The following is a 13,959-nucleotide window of genomic DNA, read 5'->3' as shown; positions in this document are numbered from 1 at the left end:
ACTTAGAAAATTATGTGTCGATTTTTATTCAACATCCCGCAAAACTAATGTGCACCCTATGGTCGTTTACACGGAATTTAGATACTTTCCGACAAGTTTTGATTTTCATTATCACATGTGCATACATTGCAAATGAAAGCTTTTTAAATAGTGAATCTCATTTTGTTTTATATTTAATACTTTTTGATAAATTTTATATCAAAGTCGTGTATCGTTTCTTTTGTTGACTATTAACACGCTTAGGAAATAAGAAATTTTGCGTATGTAATGAATTTAAGAATTATTTCCGCAATAATAAATATAAAAAAATATATAAGTACTCTAAAGATCACCACAGCAATGTTAAATCCGCACATTTTTTTCAACCCTCGCTGGGATTCGAATTTGTGCTATTTGGATATCGAGACAACATTGTCAACATTGGTGCTGTGCTCTAGACCAATCTACAATCTACAATGTAAACTGAACTATAAAATTCAGCTTCGGTGGCCAAGTGTTACCTTTCCTCGACAGTAGAAACTAGAGTTGTAACACAGTACATCATATACATAAACATACACAATTTGCTATTTAAGTATTGCTCCCTAGTGTACAAATCTAAATCATATTAGACTTAATATATATTCACAGATCACATTCAAATATGATTACGTGACAAGAGTTTGGTTAAGGATTTGTATTGTAAAACGTGTTTGTCTTTTAGTTACATATGATCGTGCTGTACAAACAAAGGTCGAATTTAATCGTGAAATAGATTACTTTTTAAAAGCTTACGTTTTGTTTAGAAATAGATAACATTTCTCTTTAGCGTCTTCTGTGCCAAATACCGATATATTTCCCCCTTACTTATTTCAAATTTTGAAAGATAAATTATTATTCCTTATATATGCAATGTATTGAATCAATTGAGAAGCAGTCAGTTAAAATGATAAGGAACGTACTACAACTAATAATTGTTCTGTCATGGATGACAACTAGTATACAAAGTTGTTTTTGTGGTACTGAACATCCTCAAGTTCAATTCTGCGAAGCTCATTACGGTACGTTTTATTATGGATATGAACATCAAGGGCCACGATTGGTCTTCTTTTTAACGAACAGGATTTGCATGTTTGCCATTTTAGTTTCTGCTTAATCAAAATGATTTTTTTTACTAATTATTTCTATATATATCCGTTTTTAATTAAACTGTATAATGATGATAGCGTCATCATGAGATTGAACCTCGGCAGATTTTAGGCTAAAAACTGCACCACTTGTTTGTTGTGATTGTACAATTCAAGTTGGCGTTATACCCCCGAAATACATTTAATAAATTGAGAGTGGAAATGAGGAATGTGTCAAAGAGACAACAACCTGATCATAGATCAGACAACAGCCGAAGTCAACCAATGGGTCTTTAATTGAGCGAGAAACTTTCGCACCCGTATGCGTCCTTCAGCTGGCCCTTAAATAAATATGTATACTCGTTCGGTGATAATGGACGTCATTCAAAACCTCGAATTAAACTCAAGAAACGTAAATTAAAAATCATACAATGCAAACAAAGGTCAGAGGCCTCTGACTTGGGACATGCGCAAAATTGCGGCGGGGTTATTTTTTGAGATCTCAACCCCTCCCCCTTTAATTCTAGCCAATGTAGAAAAGATGAATAAAAAAAGATTTAGTGTAGTTAAAGGGATGATAGTTAGACAAAGTACAATCTCAGCTATAAAGATATGCATTCTTTTGTGAATCATGTGTCTTGGCAGATTAATAGATAAACTTAAAATGCACCGCGAAATCTCAATACCAAATCAAAGTAACATGCATGGTTAATCAATGCAAATTAAATGACAAAAACAAATAACACAAAAAAAAAGGATAAAACTGTCATTGTCCTAACGATCAACTAAAATCTTATATCAAAACCTTGTTGATAGGTATCCACTAAAAAAAACCACCAATACACCGTTATCAAAAGCTTTTTTTTTATCTGAAGACTGTCCAAAAGAAACCTTAAGAGTGTTTCATTTAAAAAAAAAATCATTTAGCTTTATCTGAAGTCTTTACTGTCATGCTAGTACAAATTAAGTTATTAATGATATTTGTATTGCGGTATAAGATATAACGCTATGTACTAGAAACAAATACGTGCATTTTAATTCATATATATTTCACATGTTTGCATAAGCCATAATTTAGAAAAATACATAGAGCATCTCATATCAAATATAAAAAAACAACGCTTCAAATTAAAAGAAATGACACTCAAAGCAAACTCATATGTTATAGATAATTTGGGTTTAATACATACAGTTATGGATGAACCCACTTTAGTATTTAAGAGATGGTTTATGAATGCGGTAAATATTTAACCTTTCGTGATTGCCAATAAGAGGCCTTATTCATCGCTCTCATCTGTAAGTCGTCTTTATATGAAAACAACAGATGTAGTGAGATAACCAATGCGAAATTTCTCAAAAAGGAAACAAAATGATACAGATATTCACAATTTTAAGTAACCGAACAACCTTCAACAATGAGCATAGCCCTTACTGCATTGTCAGCAGTAATAGGCCAAAAAATTCAACGAGAAAAAAACAACGGCCCATTTTTTTGTAGAAAGGTAAACAAAATTCAAACTTGTTACAAAGCAAAAAATGAAACCAATTGAATTCAAGGCTCCTTCATGGGACAACAACATACATTTCGTCGCGTGATTAAACATTTTAGCGATCGCCAAACTCTCCCCGGTCTCTCTTTATTTTATGAGTATGTAAAAAAACCATGTACATCTTTATAAAAATGTCGAATGTTTTACAATATAGTATGCTTTTTCAGTATTGTATGGCAAAGTTATAAACGAGACTCTTATACCAGGTCCAAGAGATGATTATTACAATAATTACGCGACTTGGGAATATACATTTACAGTTATTTTCAGAATGAAGGTACGTATCAGTAATATAATGATTTTCTAAACTCAAACTCATTGAAATCGTGCATTGAAAATGAAAGAGGTGTTATGATTTACAATGGAGAGGCTTTCTACGGGATGGATACCAACTACATTTGTAACATATAAGATAACAAATATCTATCAAGAATTATCATTTCAATAATATATGTAAAAGTATTTCTTGCATACTCTCTGGAATATGAATGGTCTCTAACGCAGGAATCACTCGATATTTAGATTGCCGAAAATAATTTATTCTAACAAATGCAAAAAACTATAGGTAATTGACCTGGTTGTTCGGGTTTTTTTTGTTTGTGTTTGAAATCTGGTCATAATAAACAAAAAGACAAAAAAACTAAATTTGATTTCAATTGCATTTTAATGATTTACAAAACCTAACTTGTTATTACTGTTAAAAAATATCCTGTATGTCTAACAGAAAAAATGTTTGAATAATTAGGTTATTGGAAGATCGCACATAAAAATAGTGCATACAATCTATTTAACAGTTTTAAAAACAGCAGGGAAAGGAGCAGCAATGCTAATTGTCTTGTTACGGTATTCGAGCTTGTCTATAGGTTGCACTTTGTAAATACAGCTGTTTCTCAAACCACGCTTCTTTTGGAGTGATTTAGAATATTCATAGGAAATTAATTTTGTTTACATACTGGTTCCCAGTTATGCTCTCTCTGTTCCATTTCAAAGAGACATAACTTGGAAATGTTACCAGTAGATATACATGTGCATATTGTTTACATTGAAATCTGTGGTAACCCTTCATTCGAGGAAGGGACAGTTAAGAAAATTAGTTTTAGTTTAAACTCTGTAAAGTTCAGGGCATATAAACGTTGAAAATATGCCGCACGGCCCTATATTTTGACCTTTGAAAAAAATTGTAGTGCATATGAACTTTCAATTTTAGGATAAGATTTTTTTCAAATCTTCATAGTAAAAGTGATACAGTTTTAGCCGTAAAAGGAGTTCCTATTGGAAATTGCATTGTCAATATTTACAGAAATGCAATCTATAAGATGAAAGATCAATATAAAAGTGTGTTTATGACATTATAGCGTGTGTATAGGTTCAAGAACCAATTATAAAGGCGTGTACATTGGTGTGTCTGCTATCTCTTCGGTGTTCTGAATTGAATACCACGTCAGGGTCCTCTGGCCTTTGTACGTGTTGTATATATTTTAATTTTAGTTAATTCATAAGTTTTGGAGTTCAGTGTAACGTCCATTTTCATTGAACTGTGTTTCAGTACAGTAGTGTTCAGCTGAAGCCGGCTTCCGGCTGCAGAATTGTGTGCCTGTTTTGAAGAACCATTGGTGATATTCAGCTTTTTTCTGTTCTTTGCTTAAGCTTTTGTCTGTTTGATACACTCCTTACTTCATTCGCGTTTTAGTTCAGTTGGACTATAAGTAAACATCTGACTTATTTCAAAATCACACAGGAGGCAAATATTTTGAGGTTTTAATTTCTGAGTATCTTGTATAAGATCAGATAAACCTTAGATAAAAGATTAATGCTTTTAACAATTGGTAAATAAAAAAAACCGGAACGAGCTATGCATTCAGTAATCTTTCCGTTCGAGGAAATAATAGACCTCCCTGATGAGCTATTGAATCAATATTCAATCGATTTCTTAAAAAAAATATTTCGGTAATATATGCTTTTGTCCTTGTCCGTACGTTTTCATATTTGATAATAATTTAATTGATACGATATTTAAATAAAATTTCATCATTTTCATGACGACTGTACATTCTAGTAAAAAAATCGTGGGTATCATTTTTTGAGAACCTTGAAATCACATACGGTACGACTTGTGTAATGATGCGATTGTAATTGCCGATATGATTTAGAAAGTTTGGATCACATGGGTAGGTGAGTGTTTTAATCAAGAATAACAAAATCGTGGCTGTAATGAGCTCGTTAATGACAATACATTTGTCTCGTAGCAAAAGTGATGATATGCTTGACTTCTAACCCAGTTACGATTGTCTTTTGTATTGTCAAATTTCTTATTGATTTCCACGTCAATATAATGGTTTTTTTTGCCCAGGAATTTAATGGATAAAGTAAGGATGGTTGTTTTAGTGTCCTCCAAACTAATGTCCAATATCTCTGCTTATTTCTTTGAATATTCTCTATTCAACAGGTCATGCCTGAATTCCAATATCATTTTGGAGAAGGGTGAAATATTTACGTATATCTTGCAAGCAATATATTCATCTTTTCTTGGCTTTTGAAATGGTTTCATGCTGTTTATGACAGCCCAAGATAAATACTTCGTCAAATCAGATCTAGTTTTGTCCTCATCCTTGTTTTGTTCAGAGGAAATATGAGTTAATGGAAGTAACATATCGAAATCTTCTGTATTGATAGGGTCTTTTAAGGATCTGCGTTTTTTGAATTTGAACAAGAATAGTTTACTTATCTTTTCTAGAAATGGCGAACGATACATTAATGATTATAATTGACTAAAATCTACTCGTTTCAGTTATAAATTAAATGTTTGAGGATGTACATCATCTTGTAGAATATCATAGAAAGGAGGACTGGCGAATTAGAAAATGTTGGTAATTGTTGAGGTTGGAATTTTCAAAAATATTTATGAAATTACTGGATTTAATTTGTTTCAACTCCGATCTCCCATATATTAATATAAAATAGGATTAATATGCATTATGACCCTTAAAAATATAAACTTAAAATACAGGAGTTGACTTCTTTTGACGAAAGTGTTTCTTGTTCAAATGCCAGATAGTTTACCAAATTGATACATCATTTATACGGAAAGCACTTAAACATATATTTGTTATCTTTTAATATTTTTTTTTCAATATGAAGAAATTACAAGGTTTAACAATTCTTATATCATTGCTACTGGAACTATAAGGACATAGTCACACGAAAATGTAATTGTGTTCTAAAAATAAAATAAACAACACAATACCACACAATGAAGAAATTTAATATTTTTGTGGCCAAACATTTTGATGCTTATAGATAATGCATTATTACAATCTATCAATTTCGACAATAAAAATGCACTTGTCTCTAAAAAAAATATAGAATTTATGACTGATATCAAGTAAACGCTGAAGATTATGAATGTCAATTAATAAGGAATTTTGAACTTATATGCCTAAAACGACAGTTTCTTATTCACTTTTAAACATGTTAAAAAAGTGTCTTAATTGATTGAATTGTAAATAATTCTAAACATTTGTATTTAAGGGAGTGACAGAACGAGTTGGACAAGATGTAGTTATAGAGACTGCAGGTAATGATGCCCGTTGTGGTGTACGCTTTACCGTCGGACAGTCTTATATTATAATGGGTAAATACACTGTAAGATAAATCATGACAATACTTACATTTAAAGGGCATCGTCACAAACTAGTTGACCGATATACTATGGCTTTGTCTAAAAATACTGAAGACATGTTTTGTATAAGTATACTTTTACTAACTGTGTTCCAAATGTAACCCAATCGATGCACTCTTTCGCTCTTCTTTTTGTATACATGCTAAGGAGGTTCCAGGGTATAAAAATTTCAGAAAAAAAATAAAATTTATTTTTCATTACAAACTTCAATTATGACATTAAGTAAATGTTTCTTTATCATATGGTACAAAACTCATTCAAGGAATTTTAAAATGTAGACATCATTGAAAAAGCGCCATATTATTTTCCTTTGGTGCAAAAATGCCATTTTTTTGTCATTATAATTGAAATATCTATTTTTACTCATCGGTGACCTATAATTTTTATTTTTATTTTCAAATAAAATGTACTTAAACAAAACTTTTGTAAAGTTTGAGCGATTTCTGTAATTACGTTCTTCTTTTATTTCGAAGTTACCTCTATTTCTCCTTCTAGTTCAACAGAAAATAAGGTACTTGTAAAAACATGTATGCTTCTTTTGCAGACTAAATGTGAACGTAAATGAACGGTGGCCCCATTTTGTTATTCTATTTTTCTATTCAGTATAAGATAAAGTTCTTTTATCGGAAAATATAGCGAAATCCTATATTAAATTAAAAAAATCGATTTAGATCCGCGACTCCCCTAAATTTTTTTATATACCATATTTCTCGATTTGTGATTTTGGGGTAGTTGAAGACATACAAAAAAGTAAAGCTTTACCGACATGAGCGAGCCACGCTACATGTAACAAGATAATGGTAATAAATAACAAGCGGTAAATATTCATGACACAAAAGATGGTGTTTGATTGAACTCCATCAGTTGAAATACATTGTTAATCACATGAAGAGTAATTCATTTTTTGTTTTGCCTATTAAAATGAAATTCGTTCTTTTCATTTTTACAATAATACAATCAATTTATTTTTTGTTTATATTAGGACAAAACAACACCGATGGACAGAAAACGATATATAATTGTAATTTCCATGAGCAACTCGGCGACATGTCACCATCTCAAACGTTTTATCTGTTTTCAAGAGGTTCCTATTCGTACTTTAGAAACTGCAGAAGAAGAAGATGCGTAAGTTATTAAGTATCAAGCTAGTATGTGTATGTTTTTACTTCATAGTTTTTTTCATTTACTTGTAATTCCTTTTATTGCCTTGATTTTCGTGCATAGATTAATATATAAAAAAGAAGATGTGGTATGATTGCCAATGAGATAACTATCCACAAAAGACCAAAATGACACAAACCTTAACAACTATAGGTCCCCGTACGGCCTTCAACAATGACCAAAGCCCATACCGCATAGTCAGCTATAAAAAGCCCCAATAAGACAATGTAAAACAATTCAAACGAGAAAATTAATGGCCTTATTTATGTTAAAAAATGAACGAAAAACAAATATGTTATTGTATGACGAAGGCAAAAACCTTGTGTCTTATTTTTATACGTCAGGTCCTTATTTCAAATCTTTGAACTTATTTAGATAGTTCAAAAACATTGAATGAATGAATGAATCTTTATTTCAAAAAGATAGACATGCTATGGCAAAATTACCAACATATATTACATAATATAAAACATGTATAAACAGTAGAGAACAATTATAGTATAATACAATGACATGATATATTAAGTTATCAGACTATATAAGATCGAATAATCCATGCAGTGCGTGCTTATTGTAATCACTGCAGACAACCACAGAGATTGGTATATTGAATAAGATTTACACTTGCACTGAATAGCTTGTCATGAAAGTTTTAAATACGGGTCGGGATGAGACTACGTTGGTTATGATTTTCACATTCCTGTTTTTAAACTGTGAATATCAGTGACAAGTCTTTGATGACTGTACGAATAAGATTTGAAAGAAAAACGAATTTCAAAAACTTAAGTTAAATCGTCTGAAGAATTGGACATTTTGTAATTTCTCAAACCAATCTGTAAAGGACACGAAGTTGTTTCACTTTAGCATAAGAATTCAAATTATTCATTTGATGAAAAATATACTCGATCATTTTGTTTTGTAAACTTTGTCGTTTATACATTTATTACCAAAACAAATTATTGAACATATGAAAATCAAACGAAATGTCTGAGTGTTTGAGTTTAAAACATAAAGTAGCGCAGTGCCAGTAAGGAAAAAATACATTTAAGGATGTTCGTATGTCATGTTTGATTTTTTTGTCAGCTTTTCGGATTTTTCTGGTTTTATTCATATGAAAGCCTTGAATTTTTTGTTTATTTACTCCCATTTTCCTTTTTATAAATCTATTGCATATATTATTATGAGCCATTTGTAAAAGTCGTATAGAATCTTATTAATTTTTAATAGTTTTTGAAAACTTTGACTTGTCAATGATAAAGCTATGAAAAATCAAGAGAACATTTTCCCGCCAAAATGGCTAATATCGCGAAAAGAAGCGCATTGACATCTATATAGTTTTCACTGTTTTGATACCTTTATTAATCCCCTATCAATATATACTAGTTTTATGAAAAGCTATTTATTTTGAAACTGAGTAGCGAACTTTCTTTAACGGAGTTCTTACAAGGTGGTCTTCCGCAGTCTTTATGTTATGTGTTAACTTGAACAGAACATTGCTTCAATATGCTTGCATGCAGACTGTATCTTTAAAGTTTCATTAAAAATTTTATTCAGTGAAAAGAGAATTCTGTTTTTTTTCGGATAGATAAAGCGTATACAAATTGTTAGTAGTCAGCACTTCGGTGTTGACATGAATATCAATTATGTTGTCATTTTTATAAATTTCCTGTTTTAATACAAAACTTTGAAATTTTCGAAAAACTAAGGATTTTGATATCCCAGGCATATAGATCCCCTTAGCCGTATTTGGCACAACTTTTTGGAATTTTGGATCTTCAATGCTCTTCAACTTTGTATTTGTTTGGTATATAACTATTTCGATATGAGCGTTACTAATGAGTCTTATGTAGACGAAACTTGCGTCTGGCGTACTAAATTATAATCCTGGTACCTTTGATAACTATTTACACCACTGGGTCGATGCCTCTGCTGGTGGACGTTTCGTCCCCGAGGGTATCAACAGCCCAGTAGTCAGCACTTCGGTGTTGACATGAATATCAATTATGTGGTCATTTTTATAAATTTCCTGTTTTAATACAGAACTTTGAATTTTTCGAAAAACTAAGGATTTTCTTATCCCAGGCATAGATCACCTTAGCCGTATTTGGCACAACTTTTTTGAATTTTGGATCTTCAATGCTCTTCAACTTTGTATTTGTTTGGTTTATAACTATTTCGATATGAGCGTTACTAATGAGTCTTAAACAGAACATTGCTTTAATATGCTTGCATGCAGACTGTATCTTTAAAGTTTCATTAAAAATTTTATTCAGTGAACAGAGAATTCTGTTTTTTTTCGGATAGATAAAGCGTATACAAATTTTTAGTAGTCAGCACTTCGGTGTTGACATGAATATCAATTATGTTGTCATTTTTATAAATTTCCTGTTTTAATACAAAACTTTGAATTTTTCGAAAAACTAAGGATTTTCTTATCCCAGGCATAGATCACCTTAGCCGTATTTGGCACAACGTTTTGGAATTTTGGATCTTCAATGCTCTTCAAATTTGTATTAGTTTGGTTTATAACTATTTCGATATGAGCGTCACTGATGAGTCTTATGTAGACGAAACGCGCGTCTGGCGTACTAAATTATAATCCTGGTACCTTTGATAAGTATATTCCAGACGAGCACAAATAAGTAATTACATGTAGTACAGTGGTAGAAATTGAAAATTGGGTCAAAGAAATGGGCGGAATATTTGAAATGGCATCTAACATATGGCTCTGCTGGTTAGAATGTGGCTCCAAATATATTACTTCTTGCACAGTTAAAAGAAAACTATTTTATAATAGGATTTTACCACCGAAATGGGATATCTATAGAGCACCATATGTTTCTGATCTTATCAAACCGATTGTACAATTATGTGTAAATCTGTCAGCCGTGTATTGTGTAGCATTCAAAGAATTTGAAAAAAAAACCATAATGTTTCTTATTTCTGTACTAAGCAACAACACAATAGCGTTTAACATTTTTGTGAGATATTATCAACGTTCAATTACTTTTTATGACACAGGAACCCTACATGAACGAATTATGACCGGAAACGCTTGCCCTGTAATATTTTATACATTGCATATTGTTAACATAATCTGAAACACTTTTTAAAAGGTCTGTCATAAACGCTTGTTTTACTGACATTTTCGCAAATCAAGAAAAAAACCCACCAGAAAACGATCCATGTTGTCTAATGAATGTGATCTACTAAATCAGACTAATTATAGGGTTTGTAATAATTGTTGTTGTCTGTTCTATGGTTCTAGGCCGGATTGTTGTTTCTTTGACACATTCCCCATTTCCATTCTCAATTTTATATTATAAAACAGACTTTTTTTTGTAATGTTTTCTTTTCGTCTAGTTTGTTGAACATAAGTAGAATATGTAAATGTGTTTAAAAGGTTCCTTATGAGATATAAACCAGAAAATTGATTTAGACTTACCCTATTTGGAAACCAACAAATATTTTATTGCGCCTCAATTAACGGTCTGTATTTTGTTGTTACATGGTATACCACCATCTTGGATTGTACAATCGCAGTACACAATCGGTCTAGATTTTTGGGCAAATCTGCAAATTTGAAGACAGATTTGTAATTTGATAGCTAGTTTGTTTGTTTATTTAAGCAAAATTCGGTGATTTTTTGGTTTAGAAAAATTTTGCGTTTCATTTTTTTTCTTCAAATAAGTCGTTTACGGGGAGAAACTCTTTAAGTAAAAAGATTATACTCTACTGATAAGAAAATGTTTAATGTTTACTTGTAGGAAGAAAACAAGTTAAGTGACACCATATATTTATATATACGTTACCATGTACAATAAACATGTTTACAATTAGTTTGATGAAATGTACACTGGTTTTACATTTAATGTGTTCAAATCTATACACCTTGTTTGGTTACCTGTGCATAAGTTTTGTTCACACTTATCAACTTTGTGTCAATAAAATTTAGTTCGTCGTACGTAAGTAGTACATGAATATTCATGACATGTGACCATTTGTCCGCACTTAAAACCCATGCGGTCACCTTTCTGACCATCGACTCTCGCTATAGCCTAATGTAGACACGTGTATTCACAGTTGATTTAATGTGAATTTGTAATTAGAATTATGACATTATTATTATGTTTGTATGTGATACATACATTGTTGTATTATATAGAATTAAAGGTTATAGCGAGTAGCACACCTATTTATGTCGTTTTTTCTTTGTTAAGGCCATAGAATATCAGAGGCGGATAAAGGCATTTTTAAAATGATCGTCCGAAAATGAGGGTTCAGAACTTTCCACGTATTACGCAATACATTACGTAGGCTACAAACGAAGAAGAAGGATTGAAATGCATTTATTAGTGAATCGTTGATTGATCAGTGGAAAATATTTTTATGTATGTCCAGTCAATTCGGGAAGACATTTTCAAATGAATTATGTGTCGGGCAATGATGATGCTTTGAGTCAGGGTTAGAGGTTCAGCAAATGACCATTCAACTAAAAACAGTTTTTTTTTTCTTTAAAAATATTCTGATCCTAAAATTGATGAAAACATATTCCGTTGAATGAGGAAAACAAATTGCTGAATCCAGATTTTATCCGGATCCCTATAGTGTTAAATTTTAAATGTTCGTGCTATGCGCCAAAAAAATATAATCTGTGTCGAACATAAAACCATAACCCCCTTCTTGCTCCCTAATTAAATTACGCTAACACAACACCGAGTGTATGTGTGGCTTCCGAAAGTTTGCGTGTGAGCGCAACTGATTCAAACATATATGTATAAAAAGACTATGATCTACAAAATTAAAGAATGCTATATTCAATTTTCAAAAAATAGGGTTGCGATTATTATTAAATTATATTGTATTTGTATGCTACAAAACCAATGTCGATTGATTTTATGCAGAAGTAGACGATTAGTCTATTTTTTCTTTGTTTTAATCACAATATGACTTACAAGGAGATAATTTGATTAGACAATTAGGTTTTCTGCATCCAACTAAAAAACTTAAGCAACTGGATAATCAAACACAATAAAGACGATGTCATTATCTATGAGGGTATTGATAATTAAAAAAAATATCAAGGGGTTTTAAAACCAATTTGAAAGAAGACTGTATAAAATCTATATAACTATTATCGGACACTAGTTTGTGTGACAGAATGGGAAACACTTTCTTTAACTTAAATTCTCCCTAGCCATGCTCGTCCGAATTTAAAACATTTATTTACTAAATCATTGGTATGATAAATAAAACATAACTCTAGATATAAGTTTAGTTGCTCGCAGTAACTTCGTTTTTCTGTTCTAGTAAGCAATGTTTAATAACATTATAAACTGTTATAAATACAAACACAGTTGTCCAATGCATTTTGAAATTAAACAATGTATAATCATTTATATGTACACATTCTTATGACACAATCAACTGCAAAATCTGTCTTAGTTACTATGAGCGAGCACTTTCGATAAATGACACCCGCAAATGTTCTTTATATAATATATCGTGACCCAACCTTAAAAAGTATTTCACGTTCATATTTTACCCATCTATATTTATAACAATAACAAGAACTTGTAATACAACTACTCTCACTAACCAGCCTTGCACTTATCAGTAGTATAACTATATCACAGGGGAAAAACCCAAGTCTCAACGAAAAGAAATTAAAAAAATTGTTAGGAACAAACGAATTACACGTTAATGCCGGATAAGACAATTTTCCGCAACAATCATATTTTTGTATCTACGAAGTAATACTTTATATACAAGCTTGATCATATCATACACTCTGACAGTTATGTTATAAACTCGCTTTCTTCTTTCAGAAAATTGGTCCAGATTCAATTGGTTGCAGATATGGGGACATGAATGCAGGTTATCGAACTGCATCCTGCCTAGCTAAGAGAGCACTGTGCCAGAGAGGAAGAAGGCGGTGCCTCTGGGTTAATAATGAAACATGCTAACGTATTTATGTCATCATATGCTGACTTCAATGGCTGCCTGGAAGCACACATAAATCGAACTTACAGATTGAAATTTTTACGGCAATTTTTATTTCAAGTGTTTGCCTGCTTCCAATGTGAAGTTGTGATCAGATTGATTTGTATATTATTTTACCTAAGACGATCTTAGCATTTGACTTTTCATATTACAAGTACCTTATTGATGTTGATAGACATGACAAACTGCCAATTTATTCGTTTAGAACGTTTTGTTTTCTAGATATCACAAACAGAGTTCTCTTCAAAACACTTGCTTAGTACACAGTTGAATGATTAATATTGACATATCCATATATGAACAGCAAAAAATCTGTAGTTAAGTCTGTATTTGTATATTAAATATTCAAATAATTTAGTGTACATAGTATAAATGTTAATTTACTACACATAATCGAAAACATTAATTTCCATATACATGCTATAGAAGTAAAAATCACACGTATGTTTTCTCGTTTAAC

At 31.3% G+C, this 13,959-nt stretch overlaps 1 protein-coding gene across 1 annotated transcript; it reads left to right on the top strand.

Moving 5' to 3' along the window:
* The first annotated feature begins 925 nt into the window (after positions 1-925).
* On the top strand, positions 926-13,462 carry LOC134702103 (metalloproteinase inhibitor 4-like). The gene is made up of 5 exons (XM_063563194.1): positions 926-1,040; positions 2,824-2,933; positions 6,185-6,287; positions 7,318-7,460; positions 13,325-13,462. Exons 1-5 carry the CDS (start codon positions 926-928, stop codon positions 13,460-13,462), a joined length of 609 nt encoding a protein of 202 aa, XP_063419264.1.
* Positions 13,463-13,959: the final 497 nt, after the last annotated feature.

The sequence above is a fragment of the Mytilus trossulus genome, unplaced genomic scaffold (genome assembly GCF_036588685.1).
Source record: "Mytilus trossulus isolate FHL-02 unplaced genomic scaffold, PNRI_Mtr1.1.1.hap1 h1tg000398l__unscaffolded, whole genome shotgun sequence".
Taxonomy (NCBI): domain Eukaryota; kingdom Metazoa; phylum Mollusca; class Bivalvia; order Mytilida; family Mytilidae; genus Mytilus; species Mytilus trossulus.
Note: the sequence above shows the minus strand (reverse complement) of the source record. Positions and strands in the feature narration are given on the sequence as shown.

Excerpts from the sequence above, each read along its gene's own strand:
- LOC134702103 (XM_063563194.1), top strand. The coding sequence starts at position 926 with ATGATAAGGAACGTACTACAACTAATAATTGTTCTGTCATGGATGACA. Across the intron at positions 2,934-6,184 it reads CAGTTATTTTCAGAATGAAG|GGAGTGACAGAACGAGTTGG; the intron begins GTACGTATCAGT and ends TTTGTATTTAAG. Across the intron at positions 7,461-13,324 it reads ACTGCAGAAGAAGAAGATGC|AAAATTGGTCCAGATTCAAT; the intron begins GTAAGTTATTAA and ends TTCTTCTTTCAG.